The sequence below is a fragment of the Mauremys reevesii genome, linkage group 11, assembly GCF_016161935.1.
Source record: "Mauremys reevesii isolate NIE-2019 linkage group 11, ASM1616193v1, whole genome shotgun sequence".
Lineage (NCBI taxonomy): Eukaryota > Metazoa > Chordata > Testudines > Geoemydidae > Mauremys > Mauremys reevesii.
Genome location: NC_052633.1, coordinates 65,051,274 through 65,075,552, shown reverse-complemented (window position 1 = coordinate 65,075,552; position 24,279 = coordinate 65,051,274). Strand labels below are relative to the sequence as shown.

The window sequence follows — 24,279 nt, the reverse complement described above, 5'->3', positions numbered from 1 at the left end:
TTTTTTATAAAAAGTGAAATAAATTTGAAAACTGATGTCACTTTGAATCAAAAAGTTCTGATATTTTTCAAATCCCCTCGCCCCCCAAACCAATTTGGCAAAATCACTATGAATTCACAAAACATTTCAATTAACCTGACTGCATTTTGTGGCAAACAGAGTACCAGACAAAAAATTCTGCCCAGCCTGAGTATAAAGCAAAAGGTGGAGAAAAAGGAAATGTGCACTCAGTTACCATTGTGACGAATGCGGTAAAAATACCTGAATTAGATAAAGGACAGATTAGATGCATGAAAAGTTTCCAAAGGCTGTTTTCTGTGCCCCCATCAATAAAAACCTTTACCTCAAATTCCCTATTCAGATTAAAAAAAAAATACATACAGTTAGGAAGTTGACTCCAGACCCATTTTCCTTCACTCTTTTCTTCAACCCAAGAAACCCAAGTCAACCCAAGAGAGTGACAGCAGCATCCCAAGATTGAGAGGTCGTGGAATCTCCATCTCTTGAGATATTTAAGAGTAGGTTAGATAAATGTCTATCAGGGATGGTAGTATTTGGTCCTGCCATGAGGGCAAGGGACTGGCCTCAATGACCTCTCAAGGTCCCTTCCAGTCCTAGAGTCTATGAATCTATAAAACACCATCGGCCTGATTACATCCAGAATAAACGTCACCCTACAGATGAAGAGACTTTACCATATGTTAGGCTGAAGCTGCAAAACACATTATACACACCTTTGAGAGATGTACACTGAATATACAACAAAAGGAAGAGTGGTCAGTGCTACTCTCAGTTGAAGAGTAAGAAAATAGCAAGAGCTCTAAAACAGGTTGAGGTCCTACTGCACTGCAACTGCCACCATGTTTTTGTAACACACTCAATTACAATCACAGGCTACTGTGGGGACACAACTCAACTATCTACCATCACAGTTACACAGTTACCACACATATAAGTCCATACCTCCCCAGTTGTCCAACTATGGAACATTTCAATCCAAGAAATGAATGTTTTGGAAAGTTATGAGCATATAAAATGGAATTTGCAACGGAGATTGCTTTGCAGCCTTAACTACAGTAGGTGCTATTAGGGGATGACAACCACAAACAACAGAACAACGCTCATCACTATGCAGTTAAGTTGTGTCTCCATATCTTCTGCAGCTGATAAATCCACACACCTTGCAGATCAAGTCTGCTACAAAGAGGGTTATGATGAAGTGCAAGGTACACTTGATTTGCTCTACAGCAGCGACAAACAGTGAGAATGAAAATGGAGCAGGTTTGTCAACTGTCTTCCCAAAGCTGGAATTTGAGCATGTTACCCTGTGGGTTGTGGTTCTTTTGTAACATTGCTGAAGACAATCCCAAACATGTGGTATTTGTAAACAGCACATTCAGTACCAACTAATACATATTTTAGTGGGAAGAAAATATGTGTCATTGTCTAGACACTTTGCTTACTATTTTAATAAAACCAGTGTTATTTTAAGGATAAATGGTTAACGACTTTCCAAAAAGGCACAAGAGGCACATACAGCAGCCAGAGATGTTAGGTACATAAGAGTTGTGAAACTGGAATAGATCTGTAGTCCAACTAGTTCAATGCCTCTCTCTTACCCTGGCCAGAACCAGATGTTTCAGAAGAAGGTACAAGAAAAGCTCATGGTAAGTAGATATAGGATAATCCACCCCTCAGGAAGTTCTCTTCCTAATTCCTACAGTAGTTACAGACTGACTTAAATCCAGAAGAATGAGGTTATATATCTTTTCCAAAACTCTTTTGTTAGCATCAATTATCACAACTCTGGCTATTCTTGTTATCCAAAAAAAAAAAAAAAATCCAATCCCATGTTGCATCTTGCTAAATTCTTGACCTCAACATCATCCTGTGGTAGTAAGTTCCAAAGTCTAATTGCACAGGACATGAAAATAGATTTCCTTTTACCAGTTTTGTCACTTCTCGATTTTATAGAACATCCCCTTTCTTTCTGTGTTATGAGAGACTGAGAGCAAGCTCCTGATCTACTTTTTCTAGGTAAGAGGAAGAAAACAATTTCCCCAGCTGAATCTTAAATTGCCTTTATTCCGTGCCACTGAGGACTGCTATTTTCCTGAATCTGAGGAGACTGTTTTGTAAACCTATTGCATGTTGGGTGATCTTTGCAATAATCTGTTTCAGGAAAGTAGAAATGAATTAGGAATATATCCCTACTGACATGTGACTCAAGTTTCCCCCTATATTTAAACACATATACAAAATGTAAAAGTAGAGATGGAGGTCAAAACACTAATTTTGATACTGACTTTCCTAAAAAGTTTGGAGCTGTTTGGACCTGGGATCTTGATTCAGATCTTTGGTTCTAGTCCATCTCAGTTTTGATTTTTTCTTAAATTTTGCTTTCTGGGTTTTCTTCCCCTCCCAAAGGGCACAAAAACACATGTATTTTGATAACTCATTCTTCCAGTGAAGGTGAGGTGAATAGGAGGAAAGCAGAGACATCCATATCTAGCTATGCCTGTCCCACATCTACTGTTGCAATAGGATGAACCAAGGATTCATTCCAGAGGCAGAGAGAGGATCTAAATCTAATACTATCAAAGTCTGGATGTGAGGGGGGATTTGATAGCAGCCTTCAACCACCTGAAGGGGGTTCCAAAGAGGATAGACCTAGACTGTTCTCAGTGGTGGCAGATAACAGAACAAGAAGCAATGGTCTCAAGCTGCACTGGGGAGGGTCTAGGTTGGATATTAGGAAAAACTATTTCACTAGGAAGGTGGTGAAGCACTGGAATGGGTAACGTAGGGAGGTGGTGGAATCTCCATCCTTAGAGGTTTTTAAGGCCCAGTTTGACAAAGCTCTGGCTGGGATGATTTAGTTGGTGTTGGTCCTGCTTTGAGCAGGGGGTTGGACTAGATGACCTCCTGAGGTCTCTTCCAACCCTGATATTCTATGAAATGCTTAATATTTAGCATTCTCTGACCCACCCAGATCGTGTTGGCAGAATCTACTTTAATAAGATAAAAGAAATAAACGGACAATTACATGGATGCCAATGGTATCTTTGGGTTCAAATGGGATAAGATGCTTAATTACTGCCATTCCTGTTCACATGAACCATCAATAGCTAAACTGGGGACTGGGGATATATTCATCGACTTTCTCCCCCAGACATATTGCTTTATTTTGGCCTTTGCCTGGACACATCATGTAGGGATTACTCTTTGCAATTATGTGGGTGTCCTCATGTGCTCAATTATGTGCAACCGTTGGAGACTAGGCACTGATGGGTTTTGATCCTTTTCTTCTAGATCTATATTTTTCTGTTAAATAGTTAGAAGTGTCCCAGAATGTACAACCTTTTTTTTTTTTTTTTGACAAGAGGAAACCAGACGCACCAGGAGTAAACCATAAACAGAACAGAAACTAGTCTGAGGAAAAATGAAAATAGAGATATACAGGAGAAAAAACTGACTGTCAAAGAAAGAGGAAGTGAACCTTTAAGAGGGCTCTCGTACTTGAGAAAGACTAATGTAAGCAAAACACAGAGTACCTCTAAACATTCCCTAAAAGTCTCAACATAGAAAGAGTGTACTTAGTCTGACTGTCCTCAGAAACTTAAACAGAACATATAGAGTACCTCTCATACTATATGCATATTGACAGTTCTATACTGGACCTGTAAGAATTATTGTATGAAAGGAAAATAAAAGAAGTTTGTAAAAATGAATCTCAGAAATTGCTCAGTTGCCACACACAAAAGTGAAATGCCTGCTAGCTGCATGGAAACTTTTTCAAAACACCATAATAGCTCAAATTAAATGTATGCCCCAAATTAAAAATCAGTTAGAGGACCAAAAAAAACTGCCTCCGTGGCTAACCAACAAAGAAAAAGAAGCAGTTAGAGGCAAAAATGCATCCTTTAAAAACTGAGGAAAACAGAGAGGAACAGAAACTCTGGCAAATCAGGTGTAAAAGTATAATTGGGCAGGCCAAAAAATGAACTTGAAGAGCAAAGGACTCAAAAACTAAACACAAAAATGTTGTTAAGCACACCAGAAGCAGGAAGCTTGCCAAACAACCAGTGGGGCCACTGGATAATTGAGGTGCTAAAGGAGCACTCAAGGAAAATAAGGCCATTGTGGAGAAGCTGAATCAATTCTTTGCATCAGTCTTCACTGCAGAGGATGTGAGGGAGATTCCCACATCTGAGCTATTTTTTTTAGGTGACATATCTAATGAACTGCCCCAGATTGAAGCGTCATGACAGACAGCTGCTGCTTCCCACCCCTGAAGTAGCTGCATTTCAGTGATCAATGAAATTAAGCCTATATCTAGGATGTTTGCCGAAGGCAGTGGCAACGCTGGTTTGTACTTATTTAAAATGCAAGTCAATCTCTACTAGAAAACCACACATGGAAAAGGGCTCCAGAGTAAATGGCACTGCACCTGATTTGAGATGGGAGTGTTCTTCTACAGACAGATCAGCCCAGATGCAGGGTCAAATAAGGATCCACAATTAAACCTGCTACAAATAGAAAGAGCAACCTCACTATGAGTGAAACTAATAACTGGCTGCTGCTTACTCCTGTTCATATCAGTCCTCATTACACTGGCAAAACCTGTCTGCTCCAGCTGACCTCAACCTTACATTTCCTTACACTAATCCGTGTGACACCAGTAAATGGAACATGCTCGGCCTAATGGTTCTAACTCACTTAGCAAGGGAACAAGACAGGGTTAGTAGGCCTCAAGTTTGGCTCACTTTCTCATCATATATGTATGCAGAGTCCATGTGAATCCTTATTGGAGCCAAAACATTTCATGAATCAGGGGGGAAAAGATACAGCTTAAGCATACAAAGATGTAATACCTATAAAAGCTGACGCATGGGGTTAGCCTTTTAAATGGTCATGTCAAACAAGACACAGAGCCCCTCATTCCTTCATTCAGAGCTCACGTGTGTGTAGTCTATGAATCCAAGATTAGGATAGAAGAAGTCTCAATGGGGTTTTGTTTAACTTGGTTGGTTTCCTAATCTATTTCTTGTCCTTATTCAGCTAAATTGTTTTTGATTTGTTTTAACACATGAAATACTTTGAATCAGGGTTTTGATTGCTGGGTTTTATTAGCAATAAAAATTAACATAAGATGGAATGGTGTAGCTGAATTAAGGTTAATATAAACTCATCGACTTATGTACTTTCAGGCCAGAAGGGACCATCATGATCATCTAGTCTGACCTCCTGGACATTGCAGGCCACAGAACCTCACCCATCCACTCCTGTAATAGACCCCTAACCTCTGGCTGAGTTACTGAAGTCCTCAAATCATGATTTAAAGCCTTCAAGTTACAGAGAATCCGCCATTTACACTAGTTTAAGCCTACAAGTGACCCATGTCCCATGCTGCAGAGGAAGGCGAAACCCCCCAGGGTCTCTATAGAACTTTAGGAAATGTGTAGCCTGAACAGAAGGGCTCTCAAGCTTTTTCACAGTGTGGACCACAACTTAATAGAGAGATCCTCACGTGGACACATCCCACTGCCTTTACACTTGCATAACATCCCTCTGGCAAACACAGCCATTGCTTACATGGAAAAGTATTACATTTCACTGAGTCAGCTAAAATAGATTAAGCAGCTGGAAACAAGGTGGAGGAGCCAGAATCATTAGGACTAGCCATCTCTCTAGCAACTGCCACGGCTCACAGTCTGAGACTTGCCACCTGAACAGGAATTGAACTCCATACTTCTAAAATATAAAGACAGATGTTTTATCCACAAGGCCACACAATATTAAATTTGCATCCAGGAGAAGTTAGAAGTTTTTTGGCAACTGGTTTGCTCTCACATTTATCCACACATCCAACATGAATACATTGAGAACATAAAAATAAAAAGAGGTAATTTCTAAAAGCACTGTAGAATTCCAAGTGTGCTAGAGTTCATTCCAAGATCTCCAAAAACGGAAACTTTCACTAAGTCAGACCTAGCTTGCTGCATCTTTATTTGTTGAACAAAAATGTAAGACAGATGATGGAGAACAGGAACTTTCTCTATGCTGGATCTATATTTCTCCATACAGAAGGAACCTGCTATCTTTGTATATGATCTTCACAAAGTAACACTGCAAGGCTTGGTTTAGTAAATTCAGATTCCACCACCAATTTTGGTCCTGTCTGGAAAATAACAGTACTGTACTTTTTCTACCTTAACACAAGTTGCTGTCACCATTTTCAATTTAGGTGTTTTTTTTCCATCCCTAAAAAAATTTCTCATAACATTTTTCTTTAGAACAATTCATGTCTGAAGTGCAACTGAGTGAAAAGTACATTTTAAAAGTGGGGAAAGGAAATAAGTTTTTATACAGCGCATGATTCGTTTATGGAACTCACTGCAACAAGGTGTTAATGAAGATTCAAAAAAGGGCTGGGCATTTATAAGGGAAACAAGACTATCTAAAGTGATGACGATAATAACCATTATAAAAATCCCAAAAGCTCTGAAATGGCTATAAAGCCTTATGTTTTGAATAGCATAAGCCAACCTCTCACCGTTGGGAGTTAGGAAACAACTGTCCCTGAAGGTAGATTATCTCATAACTACTACTGCAGGGTTCCTTGCACCTTCCTCTGAGGCCTTTGGTGCTGGCCACTGTCAGCGACAGGACAGTGGACTAGATGGAGCTTTAGTCTGATCCATGATGTCAATTCCTATGCTATAGCCTTCAAGAGTAACCCTATATGAATCAACCAGCAGGCTTGCATGATGAAGAAGGGGAGAAGAGAGGTGCTGCTAGTGGAGGAATCAGTAAGGAAAGCATCTTCCAAGCATATGCCACCATAACGGTGATCTGAATCTAGCTCCTCACCTTCACTTTGCAACCCACACTTCCCATTGTCTCCTGCTGCCATTTATGGTTCTGCAGCTCAGGGCAGGAGTGAGAGGGAGATCTAGAGAAACCCCAGGGACGGCTCTAGGTATTTTACCGCCCCAAGCACGGCAGGCAGGCTGCCTTCGGTGGCTTGCCTATGGGAGGTCCCTGGTCCTGCGGATTCGGCGGCACGTCTGCGGGAGATCTGCAAAAGCCGAGGGAACCAGCGGACCCTCTGCAGGCATGCCGCCGAAGGCAACCTGCCTGCCGCCCTTGCGGCGACCGGCAGAGCACCCCCCGTGGCTTGCCGCCCCAGGCATGCACTTGGCGTGCTGGTGCCTGGAGCCGCCCCTAAGAAACCCACAGTACTATAAACCTCTCTAATAAATACACATCTGACTCAGAGAGTGTTTGAGTTCACCTTCCCCAACTGCCCTCCCTTCCCCAAAGCCCTTATAACCATCACAAGCAACCACTGTTTGAATGGCACATCAGGAGCCTTCAGACTGCTGGGCTGTGATCTCTAACCAAACAGCTGGGATTGCTCAATAGTCTTCTTACAGTTTAGGAAGGACAGTACAGTGACTCTCAGCTTTAATCATCAAACTGAGCCTCAAAAGATTTCATATCGTTTGAGTGCTCCGGCTCAGCACTCATCTTCAACCTCCTGAAATTGCTGCAGAATTACACATCATGTGAAAGTATAGGCTACATATGAACTTCAGTAGCAGCAATTAAAGAGACAGTGCGCTTTTTACCCCACAGCTGCATGATTCATCTTTATAGCACGGCATCTGCAGCCACTGCACAAGCATAACATTTCGGAATACTTTAAACAATATTCTGTCTGAATCGAAAGACTATTTTTAACTTCTACACCCATGTCTCTAGTAGCCTTTTTGTCTTTCCCAGTTATCTCCAGGTTTTCCATTCAATGCACTGCATTAACCTTGGGACTTTGCTTATATTCTTTTGGAAGAACGAAAAAGGGAAAAAAAATACTGACATGACAAAAACATTAAAGTGTGGTTTAGGCTTCATTCCCTTATGAATGCCTCTTTCATCCACAGGGCGCAGTGTCCCGTTCTGACATGCCCTAAATTTGCTTTGGAAAGCTCCCAAACATCGGAGTCATCAGACACAAAGTATAAACAAGCTCTCTTGTTTTCCCCTCAAAAATCCCAAACTCATAACCCACACCCTATAAGTTATTACATAAAATGTTTACAGTGGCTATGACTCCTTTTTAAGCCTACCAGAATTCTAGGCTGAAATGTTCAAACTTCATTTTCAAACTAAAATTAGGCCCCTCATCAAAAGTGGCCTCATTTTCAGAGGTATTGGACACCCGGAGCTGTCAGGAATGAACACATTTGTTATTTAGGTAACTTACTTTCAGTGCAAGTGCTTAACTTTACACACCCATGTTTAAAATATTTAGGTAAAAATAGTCTGAAGCAGGAGTTCTCAATATTTTTCTTTCTGAGCCCACCCCACCCCCCACCTGTGCCACAACTGTTTTTTAGTAGATTAAAAGTTACGGGGTGGCAAGCAGAGCAACTGCCCAGGGCCTCGTGCCACAGGGGGCCCTGCGAAGCTAAATTGCTTGGGCTTCGGATTCAGCCCTGGGCAGCAGAGCTTGGGATTCAGCTTCCTGCCCTGGGGCCCAATGAGTCTAACGCTGGCCCTCCTCTCTGGTTTATTTTGGCAGAACCCCTGAAACCTGCTCACGGCTCCCCAGGGGCCCCCGGACTTCTAATTGAGGACTGCTGGTCTGAAGGTACATTCTGCTTTAGCGAAGAGGTGTGAACATAGGGCAGATGAACTGCTGTCCTGTCTGTATTAATGGAAGCCAATTGTCTGGAATGTCAGAGCTTGGTACCGCCTATGTCTTCGCTGCTAAAAATGCTGTGCTTTTTTACCTCACAGTAACTAATGTGCATGAGCTATCCTGAGGTTAAAACACAGTGAGGACAAAGCACTCTACGTTTATTGTGAAGTAATCTAGGTGTTTGTCTACACTAGGGAACTTGCAGTGGCACAGTCATACCGACGGAACTGCACCCCTGTAAGATCACTCGTGTAGCCACTCTATGCTGACAGGAGAGAGCTCTCCCATCGACATAATAAAACCACCTCCACGAGTGGTGGTAGCTACGTCGGTGGGAGAAACACCCCCCACAACATAGCACTGTCCACCCCGGCGCTTCTGTCAATGTATCTCATGTCGCTCAGGGATATGTTTTTTTTCATATCCCTGAGCAACATATTATGTTAACAAAAGTGGCGGTGTAAACAAGCCCGTGGCGAGGTCAGCCCTATACCCCCGCCTAGGATTGAACTTGCCTAATTTATCTGTCAGTCAATCTACAGTGCCTTCTCTTCACTGTATTTTTACCTCAGGAAAGCTCACATGCATACATTAGTTATGGTGAGGTAAAAGACACACCCTTGTTAGCAGTGAAGGCAAAGGTCTACAAAAACACTTATCAAGAGATGTCATTGGAGTTGGGAGTGGGAGCTGGGTAGCTTACATCCAGGACAATTAAGAAGCCTTTCTAACAGGGAGCCCTAAATGTATAATGGCATGTTTGACATTGCAGACTCTGATTTGTAATAGAATGCAGGTTTGGTTTTGACCCAGTTAATCAATGACCTAAAATCAGTGGAATTGCACTATGGTACTAGGATTGTTATGTCTTTGGAACAGGGAACTTTTTGTTGTTTGTCCAGTGCTTAGCACAATGGGGTCTTGATGCATGACCGGGGCTCCTAGTGCAACCTCAACACAAATAACCACCACCCACACCACTATGGATGAATAAGGCTATAGGAAATGTCTAGAATTGTTGTAATTAGCATGATAGCAGGCCTCACTGCTGGTACCACAGTGCCTGTTCCAGGGAAGAAATGCCACCCACAATATCAGTGCCAAGAGCTGGTATTGCAGTGTTTGGCCAACACCTTCCCCTCTCTATTGCATAACCAAGGTACCAGAGATAACTGGGAACCATTCCAAGCTAAGCAGTGCACCTTCCTGTTGGATCTCCTGGAAGGTCCAGGTTAACAAATATCATCATGGAGCCAGGGATTAGGGCACCAGAAACTGAATTACAGCAACTGGGAGTTAGATTTCTAATTGACAAGTTTGTTTAAAAACAAAAATTTTGCTCTACCAGGTTTAAAATGCATGGGTCACTTTTACAGTTCTTCCCTTTTTAATAAAATAAAAAAGAACTCGAAACACAACATTGCCAAGACTGCAAAGGATCTGTTGATTCTCAGCACCTGTAAGGATCTAGTCCTTGGGTAGGTGGCTATTGCGGCATCATACACAAAGCTAGCCCCTGTTGGTGGCTAAATACACATGTAATCTGCTGACTTGGATTCCTAAATCACTATTGAAAATGGACCTTTAAGGGCTTTTGCATATTTTACCTATGGTGCTTTACTCCCACATACATGGTATCTTCTCACATTGCATCTGCTCTTGAGAGGCACTGTGGTTTAGTGGTTAGCACACAGAAGTAGAAATCAGGATTCCTGGTTTGATCCTCAGATATATCATTTAACTTCTTTGTGCCTCAGGTTATCAACCTGTAAAATTGTTACTATACATTTAATAGTTACAATAATTAAGTTTCACAATAATTAGGACGGTGTCACCAGGATTAATTAATATTTGCAAAATGCTTGATAAACCACAGAGTCTGCTTGACTTTTTTAAAAGGACAGGACAGACTATAAATTCCTGATCCCACAGGCCCACTAATTCCTCATATAAGTAAGTTCTTTGTCAGGTAGTGGGAGAACCAGTTTAGAGTTTATATCAACATTATTCTTCTTTATTTGTACTGCATTCGTGCTTAGAGGCTCCGCTCTGTTGTGATAGGCACAGTACAAACATAACAAAAGAGACGGTCCTTGTCGTGAATGGTTTACAAACTATGTATAAGGTTACAGACAACAGGAAGCTACAACAAACAGACCGGGAGCATGGGATAGCAAGGAACTGATTAAACCGCATGAGTTTGAAGTAATTTTCTATAAAGCTACTACTAAAATACAGTAGACACTGCAAGTAACAGATTGTCATGGCTATTTAAAAAAAACACAGGAATATTCTTTTTCCTCCCCCACATAGCAATCAAAATGTTACAGATCAGAAGTCAGAGTTGTGCATTTCCCAGCATGATGTGCACCACTGTGCTGTATTGTCTATTTTCAGCATCCAGTGACAGTTGTCTGTCTAAATCTGTCATGGCAATATAATGCTCTTTCAAGAGAAGAGCACAAGCAGACCATCAGTGGATTTAGGAAAAAGCAACTTCCTGTTTAGTCTAGGTGTGGTACATTCCTCATTTCAATAATCAACTGATTCATTTTTCAAGGAAAAAAACAGACTTCCAGTGAAATGTTGTTTGTTTGTCTCTTGTGTTTTGAGGACAGCAGCAGTTATACAAAGCATCCTATGCCTCCTCTCCAGGAATCATTCAACTGTGGTTTAAAACAGCTATTCTTGGACTTAGGAAACAGTAGAACAATGTCGCTGGTTTGTAAATAGGTGGAAGCAATCTTAGTCAACAGTTATAGTGCATCAGAATGCCAGTGAATTATTTTTGCAGCCATTCTTCAGGGAGGTACAGTACTGAACTACCTCTCAATGGTATGGCTATTTACAGGAATAAGCATAATATCTTGGATAATCACGAATGCCACCTTGTTTAGTGGAGGGACATATATTCAGATGCATGAGACAAGCCAGCCTATGATGTTCCAGTTCTACATCTAGAGTAGTGACATTCTTGTTTCCCTTTAGAATGGGTCCCATCCAATATCCTTATAACTCATCCATTCATTTTGCTGCATGGAAAGAGAACCTACATACACTACTGTGTCCAGCAGTTTCTGCACTGGGAACAGTGAAAAGAACAGGAGGTGCAACATAGCTCTTTGTAATGACTGAGGAGGAAGCTAAGGGTGTTTCTTAAAGTGAGTTATCCATTGGGAACAAGGCTTTGGCATGCAGGCTCCTGGGAGATAACTTACAAATGAAGACAGGAGAGCGCTCCCTTATTGACCACAGTATTGAGCTGCGCAGCTCCCAATAGTCTCAAACGCAGAGGCTAAAAGGTCATTTCTTACTAACAGATCCCATTAAAATCTTTGCTGTTTTGTTTACTAGTCATTATTCTGTTAAAGTAATAATGAGGAGGAGAGGTGGGCCCAAGCCACAAAGTTTAGATCAAGACATGCATTACCTGAGAGAGTTTGGGGATCCAGGGATACCAGAGATGGTCCCACTGCAAAACTGGACTGTGACTTCCCCAAAGGTCAGACCTGTTCATTCAAGACTGGGGTTTTCAATCAGGCCCATCCATAGTTTAAAGCGAAAAAGATGTAGAAGTGTCCCAGATTAGTTGCTGGTTGGGATACAGTACTGGAGGGCAGGCTATTCAGTGAACAGGCCACTGGAATGGGACTTGACAGACATGGGCTCTATTTCCAGCTCTGCCACTGAACTGGTGTGTGACCTTGGGCAGGTCTCTTCACCCCTCTCTGCCTCTATTTTCCCTGGTCTTCAGGGCAAAAACTGTCTTTTATTATGTATATGAACAGTGTCTAGCACAATGGGATCCTGATCTCAGTTAAAGCTTTAGACATTACAGCAATACAAATATAATAAAGGTCTGAAGATTTTTATATTTTTAAATCTGTTTTAAGAACTGTTTAAAACCCCACAATCCAAAACCACTTGGCTGCTGGTCGAGATGCCAGAAGCACTTTATAGGCCCAACTCCCTTTGATCTTGTGGTACTTCTTATGGTGCACAAGGGTGCAAAGGATTCCAGAGAGTATGACGGGATGACTAAACTGCTGATTGGGGTGAGCAAATGTGAGCAAAGCCTGAGAACAGAAATGTCTGGGGAGTTGGGGGGGAGACATAACCTTTTTTCCCCCCATTTACCTTTTTAACTTCATTTTTCTAGAGGAAGGTGCCAATGACTCTAATACAAGCATAGGAAAATCTAATAAAAACATAGATTCTAAGGCCAGAAGGAACCAATGTGATCATCTAGTATGACCTTCTGTACAACACAGGGCAGAGAACTTCTCCAAAATAATTCCTGTTTAAACTGGAGCAAGCCTTTTAGAAAAACATCCAATCTTAATTTAAGAATTGCCAGTAATGGAAAATTCACCACAACCCTTGGTAAATTTTTCCCTTGGTTAATTCTCCTCACTGTTAAAAATGTACGCCTTATTTCCAGTCTGGCTTCAACTTCTTGCTATTGGATCTTGTTATAACTTTGTCTGCTAGACTAAAGAGCCCATTATTAAATATTTGTTCCTCAGGTAACAACAGACTGTAACCGAGTCTCCACTTAACCCAGTGTTTCCCAAACGATGGGTCCTATCCCACCAGTGGGTTGCAGTAAATATCTAGGCAAGTCACCTGTCACTGACCCCCCACCCCTACCCCCGTGTCACTTCTCACACTGTGCATGCTCCGGGAACGTTCCTGCCCACCAGGACCGCTTGGGGGAAAGGAAGGTGGAGCGGTCGGGCCAAATATGAGTGAATGGTGTTACGACCTGGCACGCTGCAGCTCTACTCAGGTTTGGCCCAGCCACCCCTTCATGATGACAGAGAGGCAGCTGGGACAATCCTGAGTGGCGCTGAGACCCTGTGTGGTAAGTCGCAATGCACGGAGTGGGGAGCCGGGTTTCAGTTAGGCCTCTCAAACATGAACGGATCTTTGACTGGCTAATTCTCTCCAGGACAGAGAGAGCCTGGAGGCTCTGTGTTTTCTGGTGTTTTGTTGTAGCCTGTCTTCCACTCTCACTTAAAGGAGTGATGACCTCAAACTACTTGGGAGCAGCTGGCATCAGCACTCTCTAGTCACAGGGGCTGGGAAAGTGAGAACAAGGGTGCTGGAGGGAGATGAGCAGAGGACTTGGGCTGAAGTGCTTGCACCGTGGAAAGCACATAACTTTGTGTTTTTCTTTTTTTCTTTGGTGGTAAATGGTAGTTACACACGCATGCACAATATATAGGTTATTGTGGGTCCCCCCAAAAAGAAATATGCAGTGGGTGGGTCACCTTAGTAAAAAGTTTGGGAACCATTGCCTTGACCTTCTCTTTCCTAAACTACATAGATAGAGTTCTTTGAGTCTAACACTGTACCGCATGTTTTCCAATCCAACAAATTGCTAAAAGATCCAAACAACAGTGATGGTCTGGACAGAGTAAAGTGCTGAGCTCTCCCGACAATTCAGTGGTTAGACAGACAAAGATACTGGTATGTGAGTTAAAAACCCAAACAAATCCAAGATCCCCAAAGGTGACTGAGCAGAATATGGGGCAGAGTCCATTTTAGAGGCACCAAATTTATTTGCAAACCACAACATAAGCTGCGTGCCTTGCATATTCTTAGCCTGCCAATAGTATTGGATCCTGCCACAGGAATAAGAAAACCACCACATGGAAGGACTCAAAGCCAGCTTTCACGCTCCGATCTGAGAAAGCTGCCCAAGAGACTATACACTTCCCACTCAGTCTTTTAATAGCAACCTTAGTCAAAACCAGCAGCGTAAAGACATTATTGCTAGCTAGTTTAGTTCAGCAAGGGAGTCCTGGCTCTACAGCTGAGCAAGATCAGAGAAGCTCTGTGCACTGGAGAAGACCCAGAATAGCATTAGCATAGCCTACAAATAAATAAAGTATGGTAATACTTTGCATTATAGGCTTAATGTGGTGCTGGTGATTGGAATATACATCACTAATGGAGAAAAGCCCCAGCATGATTCAATGGAGGACAGCATATGCTAACGAAGGTGCTATCTTTTAGAGGCAGCAAAGAGGCATGGCCATGTGAACCAAGACCCCTCCACACACACTTTTTTGGGGTGGGGTGGGGCAGGGCAGGAAAAGAACATGAGCTGCAGTGTCCTGACCATCTTCTCTGCAGTATTGCTAACCCCAAATGTTCAAAAATCATGAGTCAGGCTCACCAAAAATCACGAGGTTGGCTTTAAAATCATGAGATTGTGTAAAATAATAGACTTGCTGTTCTTTTCATTTACCTTCCGCTTTTTGAGTCTTTAGCGTGGTCTGGGGTCACATTTTGAAGTTTTTTCCCCAGCCATGAGGGCATTTTTTTTTTTTTTTTAAGAATAAAGGCTCAAATCAGCACATATCTACTTGACTCCAGGAGCTGGAGCTTTAAGGAAAACAATAATTATCACGACTCTCATGACAAAACCATAAGAATTGGCAAGACTCTGCTGTTTGGACAATTGTATTCTTCCTATTTAAAATTTCCACTTCAGTTTTGATTGGATACTCTATTCATCTTCCCTGTTGCAGCTGGCAAGATCCCTGAGGCAGGATACTCGGGGAATAAATGATTCTCTTTGCGTTGTTTTGTTCTATTCAATAGCAGCTGTGTTCTGACCCAGAGGTAGCTGCATTTCAGTGGGAGGATGCCAGGCCCCCAAATGTATATGATACAGTTTGTGAAGTCCTGGGGGCTTCTTTAAGATGAAGATGTCATTGTACACATTGTAGTCAGTAGTCAGCTGAGGGGCATGAAGTCGTACAGATTTTAAAAAAATCAAAGTTAACAACAATACACAGAGAGATTCATATGAGCTGCTTCTGCTTCTCCCTGCAAAGGGTCTTAACTAAATAATTACAGAATGAGAGCAAAGGTCTATAACACGGGTAGGCAATCTATGGCACGCGTGCTGAAGTCGGCACGTGAGTGGATTTTCAGTGGCACTCACACTGCCCAGGTCCCGGCCACCGGTCCAGGGGGCTCTGCATTTTAATTTAATTTTAAATGAAGCTTCTTAAGCATTTTTAAAACCTTATTTACTTTACATACAACAATCGTTTAGTTATATATTATAGATTTATAGAAAGAGACCTTCTAAAAGCGTTAAAATGTATGACTGGCACGCGAAACCTTAAATTAGAGTAAAGAAATGAAGACCCGGCACACCACTGCTGAAAGGCTGCCGACCCCTGGTCTATAAACAGAATGTTTCTGTGACAGGGTGAGAGTAGCCTGAGACTGACTCAACACTCCATGCACTGTGCAAGGTCCTCATTTGGCCCAGCTGAGGATATAATTAGCAGGCTGATTCAAGCTCCTCAGCTAAGGACAAGGAAAAGAGAGACAGGAAGAGATGAGAGAAGCCAGGCTCTCAGGGAGGTGGGATCTCTCACCCTGTGCCTAACTGAACCTCTCACACCAGGTGTGATTCACTGTCTGCAAGAACCGTGTGTAGACATGCACAGAACAGAAGCAGTTGCTGATTGCAGTCTTAAAGGGGACAGAGCATTTCAAAGACAAAAGTCTGTGCAGGAGAGGAAGTCAAAATGGCTTCTGCTAACCCTCTGGACTAATAAGGGAAAGGCTCAGCTAATCAAAGATGCTAACCCAACAACAGATGGCCAATCAAAACCAACCCAGGGATCTTGGAGAAAGTCCCAATTTGGAGTGTACAGTTCGTTCTACCCTCTTTCCCAGTGCCAATGACAGCCCAGTTCTTATAGACAATACACATTCTATTTATTATCACAGTGAGAGTTTCTTTCTAGATCTCATTTTTTAAACAAACCTAGAAGCAGAGATGGCATGATATTTACCAGAGGTCATTTTTACCAGCTAAAACAATGGTTTATACTGCCCCCGGAAAAACTACGGTACTTAGTCCCAGTTTAAGACATCTTCTATTTTAAAAACTGTTTTGTTAATACACACCACCTTACACTTAGTTTTAGTTACATATTCAAACTGAGGTTACATATGACAGTAGATTCAGAGATTAATTTAGGGCAGTCCAAACAAAAAGTAAAACTGCAGAAGGCAGAATACTAATATATGTAATTATAATACTGACCATCTGAATGTCTGTATACATTTTGGTTTGGTATTTTCTCAAGGAAGTTATACATGTCAAGACTCATATCTCGGTTTTCATAATTATATTAAGTGAAAGTAAAAAACATGCGATGATCTGAAATGGCCAATAATGCAGAGTTGTAGGCTTGAAGCATTAAGCAATAAGAGGCATGCAGGGTTTCAGACTATCAGTCCAGGGCCATTTGGCCATGCAGCATTCTGTAGCAAGAGACCAATTTTGAGGTAGTTGACAGACAGAGTTAATGCCTCAGTTCTGAATGAATATATCCAAAGTTTGAAAAGTTTCATTCTATGCTTGCTGAACACTGATGCAATTATTTTTTCCAGTTTAAACTGGGTTTAAGCTGGTATTTACCTGCACCCTGTCCTAAACTAGTTTTTCCTGGGAAATTGCCAATCCTGTGTAGAAGGAAGAGCACAAATCTCAACATGGAAAGAACACATGGCAATTTGCAAGTACCAGCCTACTAAGCATGCTGGGGTGATCTAAAAATCATTTCTCAGCCAAGCAATCACAGGAGATTCAGTAGATGGTAACAGCTTTTGAATGAGAAGAAGTGCAGAGAGGGATGCACACTCACCTGAACAGAGGACACCCTTGTATCTGGCACAGGAGAAGTCATTGCACTCACAGAACAACCCGTAGATCCTTCCAAACTCACTCTTGTAGCAGATGCACTGGTTGCAGCTGCATTCCCCCCTGCCACTGCAGACAGGTTTGCCTTCAGCCTCCCGGCACATGTTCTGATACATGTTCCCACTCTCTCCCTCTTCACATTCACACTTGGATCCCAAATAGCCTGAGTCACATTCACATAATCCACATGTGTAAGTCCCATTCCCACTGCACTTGCTGCTGTTCCGTTCCATCTGCTTCATACATCCACAAGTGCAGCTGTAAGCAACCTCCACCTCCAGAGTGTCCCGGAACCCAGCTGGCTTTATGGTGAAACTGTGTGAGGTGTTCTCAGCAGGGCAGCTCCGAGCTTCGACAGACACCTCAAAGGAAACCTAAAGAGGAATATTGAGACATTTAACAAAAAAAAAAAAAAAAAAAAAAAAAAATGGGGAGCTTAAATTGTAGCTTTTGAAACATCAAACGGAAGTATGGTCCAGTGGGAGGGGTAGTGGCTTGAAATACTTGAGACCTGGGGTCCCAGCTCTGCTGTGCAACCTTGGGCAAATCACCTCTCCATTGTTTCCCTTTCCAACTCTTTGGTGCTCTTGTCTATTTAGACTGTACACATTTCAAGGCAGGGACTGTCTTTTCCCATGTGTATGTACACTGCCTAGTGCAGAGGGGCCCTGATGTTAATTGAGGCCTCTAGATGCTATTGTAATACAAATAATTAACAGATAAAGAGACTAAGAATTTCATGGGTTCTAGAATTCAAAAAACTTTTCAGAACTTAAAAGCAAGATTCTACTTGAAATAAGGACAACCTGGGAAATTACAGACCAGTCAGCTTAACTTTAGTACCATGAAAGATAATGGTGCAAATAATTAAGCAATCAATTTGCAAACACCTAGAAGATAAGAAGATGATGAGTAACAGTCAGCATGGATTTGTCAAGAACAAATTGTGTCAAACCAACCTAATACTAACAGCTTTCTTTGACAGGGTAACAAGCCTTGTGAATGGGGGGAAGTGGTTGATGTGGTATATCTTGACTTTAATAAGGCTTTTGATATGATCTCGCATGATCTCATAAACAAATTTGGGAAATACAACCTAGATGGAACTACTATAAGGTGGGTGCATAACTGGAAAACCATTCCCAGAGAGTAGTTATCGGTGGTTCACAGTCAAGCCGGAAGGGCATATGAGGTGGGGTCCTGCAGCAATCAATTCTGGATCCAATTCTGTTCAATATTTTCATCAATGATTTAGATAATGGCATACAGAGTACACTTATAAAGTTTACCGACAATACCAAGCTGGGAGGGGTTGCAAGTACTTTGGAGAATAGGATTAAAATTCAAAATGATCTGGACAAACTGGAGAAATTGTCTGAAGTAAATAGGATGAAATTCAATAAGGACAAATGCAAAGTACTGTATTTAGGAAGGAACAATCAGTTGTACACATACAACATGGGAAATGACTGCCTAGGAAGGAGTACTGTGTAAAGGGATCTGGGGGGCATAGTGGATCACAAGCTAAATATGAGTCAACAGTGTAACACTGCTGCAAAAAAAGCAAACATCATTCTGGGATGTATTAGCAGAATTGTTGTAAGCAAGACATGAGAAGTAATTCTTCCACTCTACTCCGTGCTGATTACTCCTCAGCTGGAGTATTGTGTCCAGCTCTGGGCACCACATTTCAGGAAAGATGTGGACAAATTGGAGAAAGTCCAGAGAAGAGCAACAAAAATGATTAAAGGTCTAGAAAACTTGACCTATGAGGGAAGAATGAAAAAAACTGGGTTTGTTTAATCTGGAGAAGAGAGGACAGAGAGGGGACATGATAATGGTTTTCAAGAACATAAAAGGTTGTTACAAGGAGGAGGCAGAAAAATTGTTCTCCTTAACCTCTGAGCATAGGACAAGACGCAATGGGCTTAACTTGCAGCAAGGGCAGTTTAGGTTGGACATTAGGAAAAACTTCCTGTCAGTGTGGTTAAGCACTGGAATAAATTGCCTAGGGGAGGTTGTGGAATCTCTGTCACTGGAGATTTTGAAGAGCAGGTTAGACAAATGCCTGTCAGAGATGGTCTAGATATGATCATACTTAGTCCTGCTGCGAGTGCAGGGGACTGGACTAGATGACCTCTCAAGGTCCCTTCCAGTCCTACAGTTCTAAGATTCTAGCTAAAGACAGAGGGTAAAAACTGGCTTTGAATGGTCCTGTTTATTGTCTGAGTGATTCTGGGTCCAATGTGCTCAAAAGAGGGTTTGTTTTGTTTTTCCAGTTTCCAGCCCTGAAACATAATGTAGGACAGGGATAGGCAACCTAACTCACGTGTGCCAAAGGCAGCATGTGAGCTGATTTTCAATGGCACTCACACTGCCCAGGTTCTGGCCACCGGTCCGGGGGGGCTCTGCATTTTAATTTAATTTTAAATTAAGCTTCTTAAACATTTTAAAAACCTTATTTACTTTGCATACAACAATAGTTTAGTTATATTTTATAGACTTATAGAAAGAGACTTTCTAAAAATGTTAAAATGTATGACTGGCACACGAAACCTTAAATTAGAGTGAATAAATGAAGACTCGGCACACCACTTCTGAAAGGTTGCCGACCCCCGATATAGGATCTGAAAGACCAGCTGGGATCTTTCTGGCTTGTTCATCTAACCGGTTTAAAGATGGATCTTTATAAATGTATGAATGGGATTATATGACAGGATTGCCTTCCACAGCAGGGGACTGAACTCAATGACCCAGGAGGTCTCTTCCAGTCGTATGTTCTCATGTTCTTCATCATCACCAGTAATAAAGATACCACAGGCCAAATGCTGCCTTCTTCTACACCTATTCAATCCCACTGCCTTCACTGTGACCTCGCAGGTGTAACACACGGCAGAATCTGGCCCTGCAATGGGATCCTAGTTAACAATTCTTTTGCTGGAGCATGAGCCAGAACAGACTCAAGTTCTAACTCTCTCATGGTACTGTAGGGTAAACACAGCTAATAGGGGCACAAACCTATTTTTGTCCTGAAGTAAGTGGTTCTGAATTCACACAAGGGCAAGATTTGTTGAGCAAGAAGGTGCAGTTTGTACATAATTCCTTTGTCAGGCAGATCTGCACTTTGGGTTTCATTCCAGTGGAGGTGGAAAGATGTTTGTTTTTATGCCTTTGAAACAGTATTGCAGGTTTCAGTTTTAAAGAGTTTAGTGAGAACACCTGGAGCTGAGAATTGTGATATTGCCAAAGTCCTCTGGGTTCTTGCATCCTGAAATACTATAAACATCATTCTAGCTTGGTGAGGGAGGTTAAACATATCATATGATCCAGGTGAAAGGAGCACAGGGATAAAACAGAAATTTAATCTTCGCAAGCTGCACAATATAGATCCCCACATTAATGTCTATTTTTATTTTTAAAACTCTCCATGTGTTTGGGGGATGACAAATAGCTACACCACATTAGCATGTATTGCATTGCCAAAAAATAAGCTAAAGCCTAACCGCGGAGTGTTTCAATCTCCTGATAGGTATACAGGTGTTCCTGGGAAGCAACACACAGTTTAAATATCTTGTTTGCATTACTGTTTGTAACAAAGCATTTTAAATCTGAACTGGAGCCAGCTCTAACTTCACCTGTTTATCCTGCATTTAGATACAAGAAACGTCACCCACTAACCAAAATATTTATTTTTTGTGGACAGCTCCTTCTAAAAGAAGCCACAAGTATAAGAGAGAAGATTTGCAATAATATTAGAGTCACCAGCAGTTAGTGGTAATTTTCTTCATTATTGCTCACTCTGGTTTCTGTGAAGTGGGAAGGAGTTTTAACAGGAGCAGCCATTCTATTCTATTTAAAGAATCAATGTAACGATCTGGCAACGGTTAACAAATATTCAGAAATCCAGGGTTGGAGTCAAAACTGCACAGCTTCATAATTAATTTGTATTTATAATGTCCACAACTGCATATGGAAATTGGATATAACAGGTCAGTTGTGAACACAAATTCCTGATTTGCACATGGAATCAGGATAGCTGTATATGCAAATTTAGCAAGCATCATATGGCCCAAACTCCTGAGGTTTGAGAAATCGGTCCTACATTTTATCAAAGTCTCCACAATGTTATTGGTATTTAGATGGATACTTCTATTATAATTTGTTTCTCTCTCTCTCTAATTATATATGTAGCACCTCATCATCCCGGTTCATTCTGTGATGCTGCAGTCAATGCAAGAGATTTTCTCCTTGAGAACCAAGAAAACCTTACAGCCAATGTCTTGGACTATGAAGATTGAAGAAGTCATGCCCTTTTATAGGCTGCAGGGAGCTGCTATTGTTACTAACAAACACAGAGTGCTGGTTCACATCTCGCAGTCCAGATGGCTGCAAGCAGGTGAGGAAAAAATACTTTGAGATCTTTGCATGGAAGGCATTATTTTAGTACAAAGTATTTTCATTCCAGGCCTCTGAATAAACCCTTCTCTTATCTACTACAGTCACTTGGGTTTATTTTGAAGACACAAAACAAAAACAGAGGGGAAAAAAGATTCTTCTCCTTTAAAGAGTCACCTTGAGTTCTCGCTGCAATTGGAATACATCTGCTCTGTGCTGTTCTTATTTGCCAAATGGCAGCATGCAAAATGGAATTTCAGCACCCCGTTCCACCTAATGGAAACAGCAGCAATACTGTCCCTTCTTTGGAAAAAGGGGATCGGGGGTGGGAGACTGATTTCCAAGACCTGTAGTGATTACAGAGAATAGAAAAAATTCTAAATTACAGAGGAAATCAGATCAGAGAGACTGAGCTAAAGGGATCAGTGAAAAGCCAGCAGGATTACATGGAATGACACCAGTGCTTCTCGGATTAAACCACAGCAGATTAGGACCCCAATACCAGCATTATCCTCTTTTAAGAAAGTTTCCCTACAGCTTTAAGAGCCAGATCCTGCTGCCTTTGAAGTCAATGGGAATTTTACCATTGACTTTAACTGGAGCAGGATGTAGCCCCAAACATGAATTGAGGGAAATTCTACTGCTACAAAGACCGTTGTTCCCTTTCAAGTTTTCTGCAGCGAGGCAAACTTTACAGCACTAATGGGTCATTGAGAGAAAGCAGAGAAGCATGAAAATTAAAGGTGGCAGAGACCTACCAGCTTATATCCAATCGCCCCACTGCCAGCACAGAATTGTGCCTTACAGCAGACCCATTAGTGCTCTGTTCACGTCAGGGGGGCTTCTCATTACTAATCTGCCTGACTCTCTGTCCAGGGTAGGAAATGCTCATGCTGTGCTGCCTGCCCTTTTGTAGCTTATCCCCAAAATTATGATGCTTTCTCCTAGTTTCTCTCTCACTTCCTGGGCCAGCAAGGGCTAGCATCTCTGCAGAGAGGCTGTGCATTCAATCCACAGGGAAGAGAGACCATGTCCACAACCTATGGCTGATACATGGAGCAACCCTGACCATCTCCCCCAAAGAGTCACACTCAGCTGGAAACGGACAGTTATTCACTACTTATACACCACTAGACTGCTTACAGGAATTAGCCAGTGCATTGCATTAAGATTGCCAACCCCTGTGCCAAGACAGAGCAACCTTAGTGGTGGCACCAGAAAACAGGCCCGGGCACACTGCAAACATATACAAATGTATGCCTCAGAGGGTTTTCCTGCCTTTAAGAGTTTACAAGATAAATCCAAAACAAGACACAGGGCAGCCGTTCAAGAAAGGGAGGGTATGAAGATTATTGAGGAGGAGGAAGGAGTGGGCTTTATGGAGGGTTTCAAGGAGATGACAGTGGGCGGTTGTTGGATGCAGACAAGGAGAGAGTTCTGTGGCAAGGGGCAACAGGAGATAAAAGAAACAGTGAAACAGGAGCAGTGGGAAGATAGAAGGCCACAGCGTGTAGCCGGAGGGTATCAGGAGGTGGAGGGATGAACAGAGGAAAACTTGATGATTCAGAAGACCCCGTCCTGCCTCCCAACTGTACTTTGCTATGAAGTATGTCACTTTCAGACCCAAATGTACATCCTTGCACAGAAGCCTGGTGTTACCATTCTAACGTGCTGCTCTAAAAGCAGGTGCCAGAAAATCCTGTAAATGGCAAAGAAAGGAATCCCACACACCACTGAAAGCTGCGTCCCCGAATGTTTGGAACTCTGCCACTCACTAAGTCTCAGCAAGTGGAGTATTATTACTTTCCTTTTACCTTCCTGCACTTATCCAACAAGTCATAACCCATAATGCAAAATGCTTTCTGCAGGGTACTCTGGGGATGAGATGGCAGCTGAAGGGACCTTAATGTATGTGCCAAACCACAGTGAGCGTTATCAAGCGTAGTATCAGATGATACACTGGGAGCTCTATCCTTAACCTAATTCATCCTCTAGCATAGATAGAGCTATCTGATTATCCCATCTCTTACTACCACGATCCGAATAGTTGTCTTCCTGGGTAGCTAGAAATGCTGAAACCATCCTTTTCATTAACAGTCCAAGTCCCCAAGATTCTTATTTTTTTTAACATGTTTAAACATCATTCCTGTTTCAAAGCATTGTAACATTCCAAGCGCTGATTTACTCTTAACCTCAGGAAAAATCTGTAATTCTTCTAAAATAAGGAAAATAGAGTAATGGCATTCAGCTACTCCATGCATCAGTGCAACAAACATATCACTGAGAGCAAAATTCTCTGCTGGTGTAAGCTGGCCTGGCTCCATTGCCTTCAGTGGCTCCATGATGATTTATACCCACTGACAATCTGGCTGTCTGAAGTTCAGCCTTCTGTTTTGCATGCAAGATAGAAATAGACTAATATAGAGTAGCGAGTCCA

At 42.0% G+C, this 24,279-nt stretch overlaps 1 protein-coding gene across 1 annotated transcript in view; it reads right to left on the bottom strand.

Annotated features, from left to right (window-relative positions):
- Positions 1 to 24,279, bottom strand: part of ITGB5 (integrin subunit beta 5) — a 106,635-nt gene that overhangs the window by 22,979 nt on the left and 59,377 nt on the right. Inside the window, exon 10 of the mRNA XM_039495147.1 lies at positions 17,392 to 17,821. Within this exon, the coding sequence (XP_039351081.1) occupies positions 17,392 to 17,821 (430 nt within the window). The remainder of the gene's footprint in view (positions 1 to 17,391; positions 17,822 to 24,279) is intronic.